The 19,152-nt window shown below is 32.5% G+C and overlaps 1 protein-coding gene across 1 annotated transcript in view; it reads right to left on the bottom strand.

Annotated features, from left to right (window-relative positions):
- Window positions 1-18,584, bottom strand: part of LOC140445422 (uncharacterized) — a 30,896-nt gene extending 12,312 nt beyond the window's left edge. The window contains exon 1 of the mRNA XM_072537435.1: window positions 18,372-18,584. Coding sequence (XP_072393536.1) covers window positions 18,372-18,426 — 55 coding nt within the window. The 5' untranslated portion in view covers window positions 18,427-18,584. The remainder of the gene's footprint in view (window positions 1-18,371) is intronic.
- Window positions 18,585-19,152: the final 568 nt, after the last annotated feature.

Below are 19,152 nucleotides of genomic sequence, written 5' to 3'. Positions count from 1 at the left end.
CAATTAGAATAACTTTTTAACCATTGTCTGCAAGAAACTGATTTTTTATATTTAGAAAGCCTAAATTTTTGACAAATTTAAAAGAAAAAATGTTGACCTAGGACACCTAGCCTAGCATGCTTAGCAAGAAATAAAACCTAGTTTATCTGGAATTATTTATTTCCAAAGCATTACATAAACCAATAATACTTTTAGAACTAATTGAATAGGATAATTTGTTGTTTTTTTTTCATAAAATCTATTATAAATAAAATATTTACGAAGTTTATTGAAGAAGTATATATTAATTGTAATATTTATTTTTAACAATAAAAATTTCATCAAATAGGTATTCCTAAAAAAATTAAAAACTGGAAAAAAATGTTTAAACAAATTAAATGGTTTATTTGACAATTTAATTATTTAAATAACACAGATTCGTAATGTATGCAAAAAGTACATACAAATAAAAAAAAGAAACACCGAAATCCATAAATAAAAACCAGAGATACAGTTAACAGCTCCTTTCCCCTCCAACGCTCTCACGAGTTTCAAAGACGGTCGATTTTGAGGGCCATATTTTTGAAGCTTTGTGAACGATTACATTAAAATGCAATATTTTCGAATTTTGCACATTAAAACTTTAAAGTATGTTTTTTCAGATGACTCTAATAAGATATCTTAATTGTTATAAACAAAGTTGCTATCAATTAAAAAAAAAGGCACTAACTTCATCCCAAAGTGCCCTATGTTAATATTCTTTTCTTTGAAATTTCTAAAGAAATGCAGTCTTTCTAAAAATGAAAAAATAATTATTTTAAAGGCAATGGTTAAAAAGTTATTAAAATTGTTTATAAGCAAAAAATCGACATGTTTTTGGCCAATTATTATGCAATATTTAAAATTATTTTTCCTATTTTTTTTAAATAATAAGTATGGAATAAATCTTCTTCTTTCAGAAGCTACCGGTATAATTACTATAACTACATAATTTTCTGAGTTATATTGTTGCAAAAAAATTTAATTTGGGATAAACAAATTAAATAACTTTTAAACTATTTGACCGATCCACTTTTCCTTTTTCGATCTATTTCGATCGACCGATGATCATATTTTAAGCACCACAAGAGCTAACATTGTGTGTAATATAATGGTTATAAGTATATTTTTAAAAAAGTTAATATTATTTATAAAAACCAATATTTTTGACTCATTTTGCAATTTTCTAAGCAACAAATAAGGATAGGAACATTTGAAAAACGCCATTTTAAAGGTTTTTACATGAAATATAAGTTTCTTACTCTCAATTTAAAATTCTTCACTTTTTGCCGATAGACAAAAAAGCGAAAAATTACCGTTTTTTGACCTTAATTTGTTAATAACTAATTAAGTCCAAAAAATCGACTACAGGAAATATATAGGTTCTTGTTATAGAGGTCCATACTACTCAAAAAACTATTGTTTGCCTGGCCGAATAAATTTCACAAAAAAAGCTTATTTTCTTGGCTAAGACGCCTTATTTCTAGTAGGTATATCTTTTATTTTTACAAAAATATAATTAAAGTGATTTTTTAGAATGTATAGAAGTAGTTGTAAACTGTATAGATATACTTCTTTAAAAATTATAGTTTCATAGATTTGTATTTTAAAAATATCTCTCGGCACAAAAAAAGAGTCACAATTATCACACTAAAGGTTGCCATACACGCTACGATAAATCGAGAAAGACTTAACTGTACCTTTAAAACTTCACAGTTCTCTTCTTATCAATAATCAACAATTTTCATGTGTAATTTTCATTGTTCACGATGGCTTCGACTGACGACGACATATTAATGGTTGTATGATTAATATTCGCCTTGAAAAAGATAAAACAGCGGAAAAATCGTAGCATCTGGTGTAAAGACTGGCTGATGAAAGGAGAAGTTTATTCTCATCTGAATTTGTTGAAGGAATTAAAAATGTTTCCAAAAGATTGGCATAATTTTCCAAGAATGGATAATGACACTTATTTACATCTGCTGTCTATGGAAATCTGCCAATTATGGAAAAGAAAGATACTGTTAAGAGAAATGCTATTATACGAACTAACACGTATCGATAAAACGGCGCAATTCCTCCGATTCCGATAAATCTATCGAAATTGTTGTATTTTTAAAAATCGTAGAAAACTGTCCAGTTTTATCCCATACACGTAGCGATTAACGGTACCGTTAAAGTAACGATTTATCGTCGCGTTTATGGCGTCTTTTATACGGAATCCAGTTGGTTTTGTTAATGGTATAATCTCTTTCACACATTCAACTTGCTGATTCCATTTTTTCAGGCAACAAGGTTTTAATAATTTTTCTTGTCGGTCTTTATACAAAACTATTCACTCGGTGAATTTCGTACCTCCTTAGAATTAAATTATGTGTCTAAAAAATTATCTGAAAAATCGGTCAAGCCATTTCGAAGAAGTATGGCAACTAACTCTTTGACACGAATACGGCAATTAAACAATAGAGGTTGGTTATAGAAGGGTGAAAATTAAGGGATGTATGTATTTTTTAATGCCATATCATAAAAAAATAAAAATAAAAAATTTTGTTCAAAAAATATACAAAAATGTTTAAAGTGGATCCCTCTTATCACTTAGAAATATGAAAAATAGATTACGACCAATTTTCAGGCCTACCTAATATAAATGGAAAATTTCATAAAAATTAGTCACGCTGAGTAAAATTTTCTCCAAAAAATAAAAAAAAAAATGTTTGAGGTGAACCACCCTTGCCCCTTAGGTATGAAAAATAGATAATAACTTATTTTTATACCTACGGAATACCTACCTACACATGTAAAATTTCATAAAAATCGTTTTAACCATTTCGGAGAAGTATTGCAACTAACTCTGTGACACTAAGGGGGTTATAAAAAGAGAAGTTAGTAATAGAGGAGCGAAAATTAAAGGCTGTATGTATTTTTTAATGCCACAAAATAAAAACATAAAAATAAAAGATTTTGTTTATTATTTAAAAAAAATTGGGGTGAACCGCCCTTACCCCTTAGGGGTATGAAAAATAGATCATAACGTATTCTCAGACCTACATAACACACAATGTAAAATTTCATAAAAATCGGTTTAGCCGTTTCGGAGAAGGAAGGTTTCACATGGCAGCAAAATGCGGTGTTCCCAAATGGTGACCCATCCAAGTTTTAACCTCAACCGACACTGCTTGACTTGGGTGATCGAATGAGAACCGGTATATTATTCAGTGTGGTATGACTGGTATGACTGTTGCCCTATCTATCAATGGACTACCTAAGTGAGACGTCACAAATCGAGGATTTTAAAAACCTTTCCAAACATTTCTAATGTGTGTGAATTTGTCTCATAAAAAGTTCGAAATATTGTTTTTTTTTTAATTGTTTGAACAATAAATAAGGACTTTTGGTTATTAACATTCCTTATGTGCGATTGATTGGTATTATTTGTTGTTCGTGAATTTGTGAGGTAAGAATATCAAAGTATTAAGATATTTACTATGGATGTTCATATTTTAATGTTATATTTTTGTTTGATTAAAACTTTAATTATTTTTTACTGTATTTCAAGGAATTTTGTTGTTGTTTTTATCAGGGTTATTTCAAAATAAATCAATAAATCATTGAATTTATTAATTTATTGTACACACATTTCGGCGATTCATTTTTATTAATACAGATCTGGTGCTCTGTATTTTTTACTTCGCTTGTTGTAGTTTATTTTAAATAAATATTCATATTTCCTCGTATATCGTAATATGTTAATAGATTTTATTACAAGTGCTTAATACAATCTAAGATCCTTAAGCATAGATATGGCAATGTCATTGTGTAAAAGTTAACTGACAAATCACGTATCTTCGCGAACCATAAAATTGGCTTATCCTGACAGAAATAATTAACTCGTCGGAAATTTAAAAACAATTCAACATTCTGTGCAACCTTAGCAAAAACAAAACGTTTTAAAATAATAGTTGTTTAATTTAAAAGAATTATAACAAGGTTTATCATAACCACATGTTGCATAACTAAGAATGTCAGCACTAAACGGTAGGTATAACATAATAACTCGAACGAAATGGGGTTAATTAACACTGCATCAATGTACGGAAATAGCAATAGATTTATAGATAATGACAAATGCATAACAAAAATATAAATGCAATACAAAATTAGCAAGTAATTAGTAAACAACATGAAATAATTTGGTTTTTAATATTTTACTGCTATATTGCAGCTAAGAGCACAATTTTTAATAAGATATTTTTTTCTTTTATATCGTCGGTATATAGCGAAAACCAGGTAAAAGACAATTTTTAAAATATTGAATTAAGTATACCAAAATTCTCAGCTTCTTCCGCTCCTACATACAGGTAAAACCCAATAAATGATACGACTTACCATTCAGCAGATAATTTGTGTAATAAACTAACCAACTTTTCATTTTCAAATAAAACAATATATCGCTACTTGCTTCCTATATCGCTACTTGCTTCCATAAAATGAATTTGTTGTTTTCAAAATTTATAATTGAACACTGACATAATGATCACTTTTTGAACATGATTTTATCAGTACATATTTTTTAGTAGATCGATATAGTGTTTCAGTAAATCAGTAAATTGAAGTTGAAATCAGTAGACCTGGTAACCCTGGAGAGGTAGTAATGGGCAACGTACAGGCATCAAGCATTGCGGTCACATCCTGTCATCACTGTCCTCTCTCTTTTCTTGTCTAAGGTACAGATGCACATCAATCGAACTATTCAACAGCCGCATCTAAGATCAGAATAGCCATGATGATTGACAACCTCCGTCGCACAGATAACACGTAAAGAAGAAGAAGAGTGGGAAAAGCCGTGGACATGACATGCTTTCTATAAAAATACTAAAAATTATAGGTAAGAAGCACATTGATGTTTTATTGACACCTTCTAACACTGGTTAACATCATCTTTATTTGTCTCCCCAAAAAGAAAAACGCAAGATAATGCGACTTACCGCACCATTAGCTTATATCATAAACTGGACATAGACATTAATGATACACAATTTGGGTTTCGCAAAGACCTAGGAACGCGTGAAGCTCTTTTTTCACTTAATAGATACAAGATATATATGCGTGTTTTATTGACAATAAAGCATTCAATAAAGTACAACATCAACAATTAATGAATGTCCTGAAATCAAAGAAGGTAGAGTACAATGATCTAAAGATCATATCGAATTTAAACTATAAACAGGGAGCAAAGGTACGTGGTAACGAACAGCTGTCAGAGGAAATTGAAATTAGACGTGGGGTGAGACATGGTTGCGTATTGTCGCCAATTCTTTTTAATGCCTTCTCGGAAGAGATCCTGAAAAAAGCTCTAGTCCCTGATAAGAGCATGTTCTCGGCGGGCGTGTGAGGAGGCTATGTGGCTTAGTGCTGGTAGCTAGTATGTTGGTGTGGCCTTTATTGTGTCCGATGTAATATGTAAAGCTTGGTTTAGTTGGGCGTCAACACGTTTAGTGTGCGGGCTCTTGAGGCACGCTGGTGGACAGTACTTCTCAATGGGATACACGAGGTCAAATACTGTCGATCTAAGTGTAGACGCTGAGGAACCCTATGTGGATGTTCTTTAAAGCTTGGCGTTCTATCGAGTGTCACACCTAAATATTTTGGGTGTTTGGTGTGGTTGAGGAGGTTGTCTTCAAAGTAGATTTTTAATTGGTAGTTGGCCAGTCTGCTGTTTACATGAAATCATGATACTTTCGTCTTCCAGTGGTGGAAATATTTTACGATGGTGGTCGTTTGTTAATATTTGCTCAATATTTTGAAATTCTTTATGGCTCGTAGCAAGCGCCCAGTAGTCGGCATATCCAAACTTATTTGATGTGGTTTCGGGCATGTCTGTTATATACAGACTAAAGAGTAGGGCGGGCAACAACTATCCTTGTGGGAGGCTATTGTTCAGTTTCATCTAGGTACTAGTGTTATCGCCCATAATGACATGGAATCTTCTGTTGCATAGCATAACATTAATGACATCAGTAAACTTTTTGCATGGAATCGCTCGCATTAATTTATATATTATCTCTTGTTTCCACACGCTCTCACATAAAACATTGTTCAAGAGCTGCTTTGTCACGTTTTATTAGTTTTGTTTTTTTATTTAAACACTTCTATTAAACCAAGTATTAAACGTCAAAAATTATCTAGTATTACGAAAAAACTAAGTCAGGGTACCTACACAATTGATCAAAAAAAACCTAATTGATATGAAGAAGAAGCGAAAAATTAAATTGTTCATTTTCTATATCTTACATCTGAATAAACAATGTAAACCAATGTAAGAGCATGTAATTTGTAAAGAAAACACATATTGTCCGGTTAAATTTGAGATCGACCATTATGTATATATCTACTGACTGACTTTTGACCTGTTAGTATCATACTCAACGAAATGTGTCACTAGTACTCAAATAAATACGGCTATTACGAACAGCATCATCGCGACTGTTTTCATAGAACAAACCTTGTATTTTTTATCAAATTGACCATTTTATGTCTACATTCATCTTACCAAAAGGTAATTAACTCAATTAAGGATAAGTCCAAACTGGACCCACCCACGGTAAGACATTAGAACAATGAAATAAGTGACACAAAATAACAAAAATGTTTCGTATTTAGGTGTTGGTAAATGTGTTACTCATGGGTGTATAATGGGAAGGTAACAATTTTAACCTTGGCATTGTTATTACATCATCTAATGTTTTTCCACCAAATTCGGAGAGGAATAAAACAGTCATCTGCTATTTATAAAGGGACATAATTAGCATATTAATGTTGTTACCTGTTGATAATATTTAAATTTGTATATATAATATCTACGACGTAGAAAACAAAACAAACATTTATTTTTATAGCAAACTAATCAATATTATTGAGCAATAAATTAAAAAAAATTTAATATAATAATTAATTTTACAAAATGACAGTTGATGAAATGAAGTTTATTTTCATAAGGTTACGTATTTATTATATATACAGAGTGGCCCAAAAGTCTGGAAACGGCCAATTATCTCGTAAACTGCTTATCATAATTGTACAAAATTTGAGGTACACCTATTTTGGGATACGGAGATTCCATATTTGATATTAGGAATGTTGCCAGATTTGCCGTTTCTCTTATATTATTAGTAACTTTGGTTTTTCAAACTCATCACCCTGTAGATTCAGTCATTATTGGAATATCCTATTCAATAATTTTTTTGATACTAACTACTTTCAACTACATGAAAACGTAACAATTGATAGATTACAACATTTTTTAACATAATGGTTACTTTATCAAGTGTTAATGGTAGATGGTAGAATGCGTCTACCACATTTCTCCATGATTGTCTAGAAATTATTGGAGATTAATTGATAATTCGTTGCCTTATCTCTGCAAGACTTGCTGGTTTAATTTTGCAAACTGAATTTTTCAAGTATCCCCAATAAAAATAATCTTTAGGAGTGAAATCAGGTGAACGTGGAGGCCATTTAATTCTACCTCGTCTACCAATCCATCATCCGGGAAATATCTCATTAAATATCTGATTAAAATTGGCCCCAAACAAGTTTTTCAGTTTTCTCTAGGTACAATTTCATTTCTAAGTAATATTTCGTAACTATCTGACGTTAAATTTTCGTTGAGAAAAAATAGACCAATTAACTGAGTACCTACCATACCTGACCATACACTCGTTAAGAGCCATTTTAGAGAAGCAATTTATCTTGCAGAACTTTTCGAAATACAACAACTGTCAGTTTTAGTTAATAACTTAAATGGTGAACAAATATCAAAATCACAGCATTCTACACTTAAATATTTAAGTTTATTAAAATCTTAAAATCTAAATATTTTGCATTGTTTTATGTATTTAAGATCTTCCAGACTACATAAAATCATAAGTGTTACATATGGTTGAACTCGTATTGAATAGGAGATTCCAATAATGACTGAACATACAGGGTGATGAATTTGAAAAACCAAAGTTACTACTAATATAAGAGAAACGGTAAATCTTGCAACATTGCAAATATCAAATATGGAATTTCCGTATCCCAAAATAAGTGTACTTCAAATTTTGTAAAATTATGACTAGCAATTTAGGAGATAATTGGTCGTTTCCAAACTTTTGGGCCACTCTGAGTATATATATATATATATATATATATATATATATATATATATATATATATATATATATATATATATATATATATATATATATGTAGAAAAGGATAATGCGAGTGAATAATAAAAGTAAAAAGTAATGGCATGTCTCGCAAAACAGAAAACCAAAAATGGTATATCGATGGAAGGCAACCGTATATACGTATTTCTGACTATTGGTCGTCTTCAGTACGGTGCAGCCAAGTTAGAAAAGGAGCATATTAACTTGGGAAAGGATCACTACAGGAGCAATGCAACCAATTTGTGGTATTAGAGTTAGAAGACCCTGATGGTTTCCAGGGCAACAACTAACACCAACCACGGAGGAAGCTACAGCTACCTGGGGAAAGGAATGCCAAACGTTGAAACGTTTAAAACAAATGGAAAAGGATAATGCGAGTGAATAATAAAAGTAAAAAGTAATGGCATGTCTCGCAAAACAGAAAACCAAAAATGGTATATCGATGGAAGGCAACCGTATATACGTATTTCTGACTATTGGTCGTCTTCAGTACGGTGCAGCCAAGTTAGAAAAGGAGCATATTAACTTGGGAAAGGATCACTACAGGAGCAATGCAACCAATTTGTGGTATTAGAGTTAGAAGACCCTGATGGTTTCCAGGGCAACAACTAACACCAACCACGGAGGAAGCTACAGCTACCTGGGGAAAGGAATGCCAAACGTTGAAACGTTTAAAACAAATGGAAAAGGATAATGTGAGTGAATAATTTTACTTTTATTATTCACTCGCATTATCCTTTTCCATTTGTTTTAAACGTTTCAACGTTTGGCATTCCTTTCCCCAGGTAGCTGTAGCTTCCTCCGTGGTTGGTGTTAGTTGTTGCCCTGGAAACCATCAGGGTCTTCTAACTCTAATACCACAAATTGGTTGCATTGCTCCTGTAGTGATCCTTTCCCAAGTTAATATGCTCCTTTTCTAACTTGGCTGCACCGTACTGAAGACGACCAATAGTCAGAAATACGTATATACGGTTGCCTTCCATCGATATACCATTTTTGGTTTTCTGTTTTGCGAGACATGCCATTACTTTTTACTTTTATTATTCACTCGCATTATCCTTTTCCATTTGTTTTAAACGTTTCAACGTTTGGCATTCCTTTCCCCAGGTAGCTGTAGCTTCCTCCGTGGTTGGTGTTAGTTGTTGCCCTGGAAACCATCAGGGTCTTCTAACTCTAATACCACAAATTGGTTGCATTGCTCCTGTAGTGATCCTTTCCCAAGTAAATATGCACCTTTTCTAACTTGGCTGCACCGTACTGAAGACGACCAATAGTCAGAAATACGTATATACGGTTGCCTTCCATCGATATACCATTTTTGGTTTTCTGTTTTGCGAGACATGCCATTACTTTTTACTTTTATTATTCACTCGCATTATCCTTTTCCATTTGTTTTAAACGTTTCAACGTTTGGCATTCCTTTCCCCAGGTAGCTGTAGCTTCCTCCGTGGTTGGTGTTAGTTGTTGCCCTGGAAACCATCAGGGTCTTCTAACTCTAATACCACAAATTGGTTGCATTGCTCCTGTAGTGATCCTTTCCCAAGTTAATATGCTCCTTTTCTAACTTGGCTGCACCGTACTGAAGACGACCAATAGTCAGAAATACGTATATACGGTTGCCTTCCATCGATATACCATTTTTGGTTTTCGGTTTTGCGAGACATGCCATTACTTTTTACTTTTATTATTCACTCGCATTATCCTTTTTCATTTGTTTTAAACGTTTCAACGTTTGGCATTCCTTTCCCCAGGTAGCTGTAGCTTCCTCCGTGGTTGGTGTTAGTTGTTGCCCTGGAAACCATCAGGGTCTTCTAACTCTAATACCACAAATTGGTTGCATTGCTCCTGTAGTGATCCTTTCCCAAGTTAATATGCTCCTTTTCTAACTTGGCTGCACCGTACTGAAGACGACCAATAGTCAGAAATACGTATATACGGTTGCCTTCCATCGATATACCATTTTTGGTTTTCTGTTTTGCGAGACATGCCATTACTTTTTACTTTTATTATTCACTCGCATTATCCTTTTCCATTTGTTTTAAACGTTTCAACGTTTGGCATTCCTTTCCCCAGGTAGCTGTAGCTTCCTCCGTGGTTGGTGTTAGTTGTTGCCCTGGAAACCATCAGGGTCTTCTAACTCTAATACCACAAATTGGTTGCATTGCTCCTGTAGTGATCCTTACCCAAGTTAATATGCTCCTTTTCTAACTTGGCTGCACCGTACTGAAGACGACCAATAGTCAGAAATACGTATATACGGTTGCCTTCCATCGATATACCATTTTTGGTTTTCTGTTTTGCGAGACATGCCATTACTTTTTACTTTTATTATTCACTCGCATTATCCTTTTCCATTTGTTTTAAACGTTTCAACGTTTGGCATTCCTTTCCCCAGGTAGCTGTAGCTTCCTTCGTGGTTGGTGTTAGTTGTTGCCCTGGAAACCATCAGGGTCTTCTAACTCTAATACCACAAATTGGTTGCATTGCTCCTGTAGTGATCCTTTCTCAAGTTAATATGCTCCTTTTCTAACTTGGCTGCACCGTACTGAAGACGACCAATAGTCAGAAATACGTATATACGGTTGCCTTCCATCGATATACCATTTTTGGTTTTCTGTTTTGCGAGACATGCCATTACTTTTTACTTATATATATATATATATATATATATATATATATATATATATATATATATATATATATATATATATAATACATGATGATTCTACTAAAACTAAAAACCCAGTACATTACATCCAATATAAAAGATATAAAAATCATTACAATGCTGAGTTGAAAAGAACGAAAAAGCTGGCATACGATCAATTGATATTAACTTCAAAGAGTAGATCCAAGACGTTTTGGAAGGTAATTAACTATGATCGAAATAAAACAAATGGTTTACATAATTCAACAAACAACATATCTTGTGACTCTTTCAATAACTTTTTTGTTGAAATTGCTGAGAATATTATAAAATCCCTTCCAAATACACCAGACGACACAATTTTGAACTATCAAAAATTTCCAGCTCCATCGAATTCATTTTTTCTGTCTCCAACAAATCAACAAGAAGTATCTATCCGCAGTTATAAAAACATTAAAAAATTCAAATTGTTTGGATACTAATTAGCTAAACCCATCTTTTATCAAAAGCACTAGTGAAATAATTACTAAACCTTTAACACATCTCATTAATAGTATTTTTTCAATAGGGATATTCCCAACTTCATTTAAATACTCCAAGATTGTTCCTATTTTTAAAAAGGGTGATCGTGACCTTATAGACAATTACAGACCAATTTCCATCGTTTCGATGATATTCAGTAAAATAATCGAAAAAATTCTGAAGAAGCGTCTTATATCGTACTTCGAAAAAAATAACTTTTTTACTAGTTCACAATATGGGTTTAGTTTAGAAAGGATCGTTCCACAACACATGCACTTTTAGATTTGATGAGTGCCATAGTTGATGGCCTTGAGAAGCATAATCACTGCCATAACGCTGTGTGGCTAATCATTCAAGGCCTTCGACTGTGTTTCTCATGATATTTTGCTAAAAAAAAACTGCATTTTTACGGTATAAGAGGTACTCCTTTGGGACTAATTTCATCGCATATAAAGGATAGATACCAAGCAGTCAAGTACAGAAATTGTCTCTCTGAATTTAAGCAGATAAAGCATGGAGTTTCACAAGGATCAGTTCTGGGCCCTCTATTATTTATAATATATGTTAATGACTTTCCCAATTTCATGGCTCCATTTAAAACGGTTTTATTTGCAGATGACACTACTTTTGTTTTTTTCTGATAAAAATCGGTCAGTTTTAGAAACCACATCTGAGTATGTAAAATCTCAAAGGTAAACGTACTTTTCTCAATTCTATTTATTTTTAAGCTATGGTGTTATTGTGAGGAAACTCTTGCAATGCCCTAACAATATTTAAATTACAAAAAAAAGCAATAAGAATAATTGCAAAAGTTAGCTACTTGGAATCTTGCAAACCGTTGTTTATTAAATATAAGATAATGCCATTGCCAACATTATGGCTATACAGCGTTAATGTAGAAATACATAAAATCGCTGATACTTTAATTAAACACTCTGACTTACATAACTATAGCATAAGAGGTGCAAATAACATCAGAACAGATTTGTTTTTACTCTCTTAGTGAATACTTTGATCACTTCAAGGCAGTAACATGAACAAGGATGTACTCACCGTATTGGTATCTTATTTTGTATATTTTACGTTTTATTTCATGTTATGCTCATTAATGTATTTTCATCTCCTATTGTATTTTGTGTATGTTATATATTATCTTTTTTACTTATACCTATAATTGACTTGCTACACATAATCTTGAATCTTGAATCTATATATAACAGCATCACAGACCTTAAAGGCCCTTGACTTGACTAGTTTCTTCCACTTTTTCCGGTCCTTCACTCGTTCCCTCCAGTCCCTTGTTCATATTTCTTCTATGTCAGTCCAGACGACATCAAACCATTTCCTTCGTGGTTTCCCTCTTTTTCTTCCCTTGTTCTACTACTTGCAAAACTCTTATGTCGTTTCTTTCTTTTGGCATTCGTAAAACATTTTCCAGCAATCTAACTCTCTGTGCCCTGATTTTCTGTGTTCTTTTGGATCTCTTATACATCTCAATTTGCTGTTGGTTTGTTTTTCTGCACCATTCCTCCTTTAGCCTCCATTATATCACCACAAACTTTTCTCAAGATTTTCCTCTCCCAGATCTTTAAATATTTTTCTTCTTTCTGATTCATTGTTTAAGTTTCACATGCATACAACATCGTTAACCTCACTATTATTACTAAACTACCCCTATTAAAAAAATTCGTATAATTGATAAGTGCCAAACCATAAATTTGTAAGTGTCACTCGAGCTTTATATGATTAAAACGTTGTCTATTCCGACCTTTACTTGCAGTCTTGAAGCACAAGCTCTGAGATGCCCCCTACCTTGAATACTGTGAAATAGAAAATCATAACGTTGCATGTGCCTTGTAAATTGGTACAAAAAATCTACACAAAATGGGCGACGAAGAACCTGAGTATGTGCCTGTAACGTCCAAAAAATGACGCAGAGAATGACGTAGAATCCTTATTGTAATCTTTCATTCAAGCCCTTTCCCCCGAGTTGACACATGCCCAACGTGTGACTCGCTTAAAGATAGACACAGCTCTAACAGAAGAAGTAAAAACTGATGCTAAGCTAAGTAAAAACTGGAAATTCACCACACGCAAGCTGGCAGGGCAAGAACTGAGTAAAGATAGCATAGAATCCAGAGGAAACAATTCAAGTATTCGAATGGTTACGGTTGATCTCTAGCTACAGATGTATCTTCCAACATTGACTCATAACCAAATGTACTACAGCTGTCAGCTTGCCTATGTTAATATAGGAATTCATTTAGAAGACGATGGATGAAGGTTCTAACGAGATAGCTTCTTATCTGTAAAGGTTTTTACCAGTAGCACAATAAAATTCACTACATATGACTGGTCAGGATGGCTAATAGGAAAAGCTAATCCCATGATCAGATAAATGTGGTGGCCAAAATAAGAACCAGGCTAGTCTTGTTATGTATATCGTTTTGATTAAAAATGGTCTCTTTGTAGAAATTACTCATAAATTTTGCCATTATCGAAAAAGCATGCCAAGCCGCTGATACCAAAAGACCTAATTGAAATTATTGCTAGTTCTGGAAAGAAAAATCCATTCTTAGTAGTGAATACTACATTTTTTTACTGGAAAATTCTAGTTAAATCCATGATAAATATAGTAAAAAGTTACAGATACCTTTGGCTACTACGATTCGAGTACCATCTGAAAATTTTGGTGAAGTTTATATAAAGAAAAGTTACGGGGATTTTGATCCATGCTTAAAACTTCAATGAGCAAACCTGAAATCACTAAGGCAAGTTTTGAGAAGTTGGAAATTAAGATGAAAGGAACCCCTGTGCCATTGTCTACCAAAAAAAGAATGATATCCAAGCCATGCTACCATATTTAGCAGAGGAAGCAAAAACTTTTGTCGAAAACCTTGCAAAATGATGTTCTTTCAATTTTGATTTAAAGTTACTTAAATAAATAAATAAATATTAGTTTTATTTTCACTGTACTTGTTAATTTGATCTTTTCTTTCGATATTTAACTGCAAGTAAATACACACTTACAATATTATGACTTGCATAAATAATGGCACTACGGCACTGGTGAAAACAACCCCTATTAGAAAAACATCATATAATTCTAAATTTAAGCAATTTGGAAATATTTAATTATACAGTGACATTAAATTTTTTACACACATCATCAATTTTTACACACATCATCTTTTCATTGACTTTGAGAGTGCCTATGATAGCATCCATCGAGAATTTCTGATCCATGCACTGAAAGAGTTTAATATTCCAACTCAACTCATTGATATCTTAAAAGAAACACTTAAAGTACAAAGCAAAATTCGAATTCATAACGCACTAACAGATACGATCCATGTGAGAACGGGCCTAGGACAGGGAGATGCCCTATCCTGTATTCTATTCAACATCACATTAGAGAAAATAATTAGGGAGTCAAAAGTCAACACCAGAGGAACAATAATAACAAAAAGTGTACAAATATTGACATTTGCAGATGATGTTGATATCATAGCTAGAAGCGAAAGAGAGATAGAAGCATTTAATGCGATAGAAAGAGCGCACAAAACAGTGGCCTAAACATTAATGTATTAAAAACCAAATACATGAAGGCCAGTAAATCAACAGGCCAAAGAAACCTACAGAATCTGACAATAGGAGACTATAAAATCGAAAGCGTGAAAAATTTTACATACCTAGGTTTACTAGTTACAGCAGATAACAATGTCAGTGAAGAAGTTAAGAGAAGAATACATATCGCTAATAAAACATATAATGGACTAATTAAACATCTAAGATCTAACAACATCACAAAAAAAACCAAATGCAAAATATACAAGACCTTGATAAAACCGGTCCTTGTATATGGATCAGAGACATGGACACTGTCGAAAAGCGATGAAAACCTATTAGGCACATTTGAACGAAAAATCCTTAGACACATATATAAGGGGGTAAAGGAAAATGACATATGGCGCAGAAGATATAACTTTGAACTATACACAGCATACAATGAACCCGAGATCATAACATCCATAAAGATCGGACGTCTGCGCTGGATGGGCCATGTTGAACGAATGTTGGAGACTGAAACACCAAAACATATTATGAGGCAAACACCAGTAGGAAGAAGGTCAAAGGGAAGACCCAAACTTAGATACATGGAACAAGTGGAACAAGATCTGAAAACACTTAAGATTACCAACTGGAAAAACAAAGCAAGGAACAGAACAGAATGGCGGAAAATCCTAGAACAAGCCAGGACCCAGAAAGGGTTGTCGAGCTACTGATGATGATGATGACATTAAATTTAGATTTCTTTACTGTTTTAATTTTTATCAGATCTTTACTACCCTTATAAAAATCACCCGTTGCAAAGAAATTTGAATAGTAGTTTTAGTATTGTTTTTCTTGAAACTGTAAATACAATCCTTTTTTAATCAAAATATTATAAATTTATTATATTTCAACTTAAAAAACAACCCTTATGAGTTTGTAAGGATGGGTGAAAATATGTATGTGCCTAACACATTATTTGTAACTGGGTAATTCCAGCGATAATCGACACAAGTCGGTGGGGTCACCCTCTCCGATTTGGCTGAAATTTTACACACATGTTGTACTAGACAAAAAAACATGATTGTCAAATTTTCAGACCTTAATATTAAAAATGGCGGCCGTGGCGCGCTATTGAAATTTCACGCTTTTTATCAATTTTTTTTCGTGTTTCGCCGATTTTTTTAGTACAGCAAGCTAAATATGCTTAAACAAATATCCACTATATGTTTTCCAATGTGAAATTTCCCGCTGAACACGATCCCGGTGTCAGAATTGCCATATGACGTCATGTAAAGCCACAAAATGCGAACCAAAGCGCTGTTTTTGAAAAATTCATAACTCAAAAACACCCTCTTTAATTTTTTTCAAATTTTCACAAAAGACGCCTTAATACAAGTACTTTCGAATAAAAGTTGTCTCAGGAATCCTTTTTATATGTTTGAAGCCGCTGCGCCCTATAAAAGTCCAAAAAACGCGATTTTCCCGCCTTTTTTAGCGCTTTTCCTTCGTTTTTCAGCTTCCAAATAACTTTTAGAGGTTTTCTGACAACGAATTCGAATTCTACGGAAAATTTTACATAAAAAATGGCTATTTTAAATTTATTTACCACCGATTTTACCGTTTTATAGGGGGCGACACAATATTAAACGCAGAATTGCGCGCTGTAATCAATACATTTTTTGCGCTAGGATTTTATTATTATACATATTATAATATTTGTTCGTCTATATACACAAGGGTGTGTGTGTGTGCGTATTTAAATATAGTTTTTAAACCCTTACTTTTAAAAGGGTTGTAATTAAAAGGGCTTGAACGAGTCACTAATTACGAGTCTATACAAACTTTGAAACACAATATCTTAACCAATTTTTGTCTTAAAGAAAACAAAGAAAACCGAAATATTTAAAATAGCAAAACCTATATTTTTTATAAGTCTTAAAGAGTTTTAGCATTAAAAAAAAGGCATTTTTTTCAAAATTTAAAAAAAAAACTTTACTTTAAACCCTATTTTTTTTTCAAAATAAGCAGTTTGAACCGCTAAAACTTAGAGATCTTATAAAAAATACACAAAAAAGTAAATTTTTAAGCAGCAAAGATTAATTTTATTTGGGGTGCTAATTAGGGGTTGATTTTCACGATATTTTAGCAAAAAAAGGACCAACTTTATTTTGAGCGTAACTTGCTTAGTTTTGATACAAGATTTTTTTTAAAGCAAAAATAAAATTTTTTAAACACTTTCAAAAAGGTTTTGATGAGTTTTCCCTGAAAAGTGGTTCAATTTTTTGGTTATTTCACGTTGAAATATTCGATTTGGAATTTGACAAATAAGAACCTATTTTTCATGAGCTACAGTTCAGCTTCTGCTAGGTCTACAAATTTCATAAGTACACCATTTTTTTTTTGTTTTTTTATAAGCTACATTTGAAATATTTTTTTTGATAAATACTTACTTTTGGAGTTATTTGTAAAAAACTGTCTGAAAACCTGGTTTTTATTTTGAAAAATGAACATTTTCACTAGCAAATAACTCCAAAAATATTAACTTAATAAAAAAACTCCATAGAATAAAAGTTCTAATCCATTTCCGGACTTTTTTTTGAACGTATGTTTTTTCACCCCTGAGGAGGGGTGACTTTCACCACCCAAGTAAAAGCAACCCTGGGCTCAAGTCCGTAAGTTAAGTAGAGGGTCTAAATCCAATTGTAGGTAGAAATGAAGAACGACTATGTAAGGGAGGCTGCACCATAATCGGAAAAATACGCTGAGAAGGAAGATTTCGAAAAAAAAACATTATTAATGAAAAGAGTTACTTGAAATGCTCATATATGAATGGAATCATAATCCACAACTCCACAGTTTTTAGTAAATAAATGTTTTTACTTAATTTTTTAGCGCACATTAATTACCTAAGAGATTCACAAAAAAAGAACAAAACTTTTTTTTAATATATTCATAACAGAAATAACTTCATATAAGTACAGGATTATGGTCAAAACCAATATCAGGACGCAGATATCTTCTTGCCCTATTATTCCATCCTATATCGCTTGTCAACCAGTATATTGTCAATTTGGTTTCTCACCACAACCACAATAATCGGCTATAATACTTATAGTATTTTTGTAACTTCTTCAGGTATCATTTTAAACAAGCAAAAGTTAGGACGCCAGATTAATTTACGAAAAATAACAATAACTTCACAGCTGTCTGGATATTAAACCAAATAATTTCAAAAATTAATACAATTTTTTGAATTAAATCAAAATTGATGAAAATAGTTTTACAAATTCCAAGAGAAAAGCACTATAAGGGAAGTTATAGACATATATCCAGTATAGTATTTTATTCGACGATATTTTTATTAAAAATTAAAAGAATATTTATATAGATTTGATTTAAAATAAATTAATACATACCGCAATCAACAAGCGCAAGAATTAGTATTGCAGATGCAACGTACACTTGACACATTTTACTACTTCTTAATTGATTCAGTCGAATAATTCAAATAATCCTATGGTTTCCACCTTGTGCACTCTTCGCGAACTTAAAACAATAAATGATGCTTCTGTCTTAAAGCTTCAAAAGGAAGGAAGATAAATAGTAGCAACCATTGGCGGTTCTGTCGAAAGGCCTGGCATACTGTCCTTGTTTCTAGGTATTGTTTAGTTTTTTTGTAAACAGTTTAATATTCAAGGTAATAAGGTGTAAAAAGATGACAACATTATGTTGTCACCTTAACATATATATAGATTTAGTAAAATAATTATAAAATTAGTAGAACAAACCTTTTCCTTCTTTTTTTTTTTTTATTTCATTAACCTTATATTTTAATATTTTAATAATGTCATACGCTTTTAAAAAAGTTCACTCTGAAATGACTCAGGAGCATACGTTCCGAATCAGTCCCGGTTCCAATTATTTACAACTTGTTTTTGGTCCACATTTAAAGTCCTCAGTATATATTGTCACACCTTCCCTTCCTTGATCTCCCCACACTTCCTCGACTATTTGGTAGGTAATTTTTTTTCATGCTATTCTTACTCTTCTACCTTCTGAGACTCTACTAATCTGTTTATTTCATTCCTGTTTCCGTTTTGTTACCCATGTATTTATGTCGTCTACATTACGTATCTTTCTTATGTTCTCGCTTCTCTCTGTATCCAGTAGGCTTTCCCCTGATATTTTTCGTAGTAT

The sequence above is a fragment of the Diabrotica undecimpunctata genome, chromosome 7, assembly GCF_040954645.1.
Source record: "Diabrotica undecimpunctata isolate CICGRU chromosome 7, icDiaUnde3, whole genome shotgun sequence".
NCBI classification, from domain to species: domain Eukaryota; kingdom Metazoa; phylum Arthropoda; class Insecta; order Coleoptera; family Chrysomelidae; genus Diabrotica; species Diabrotica undecimpunctata.
The sequence above is the reverse complement of the archived record's forward strand: the minus strand, read 5'-3'. Positions and strand labels throughout refer to the sequence as shown.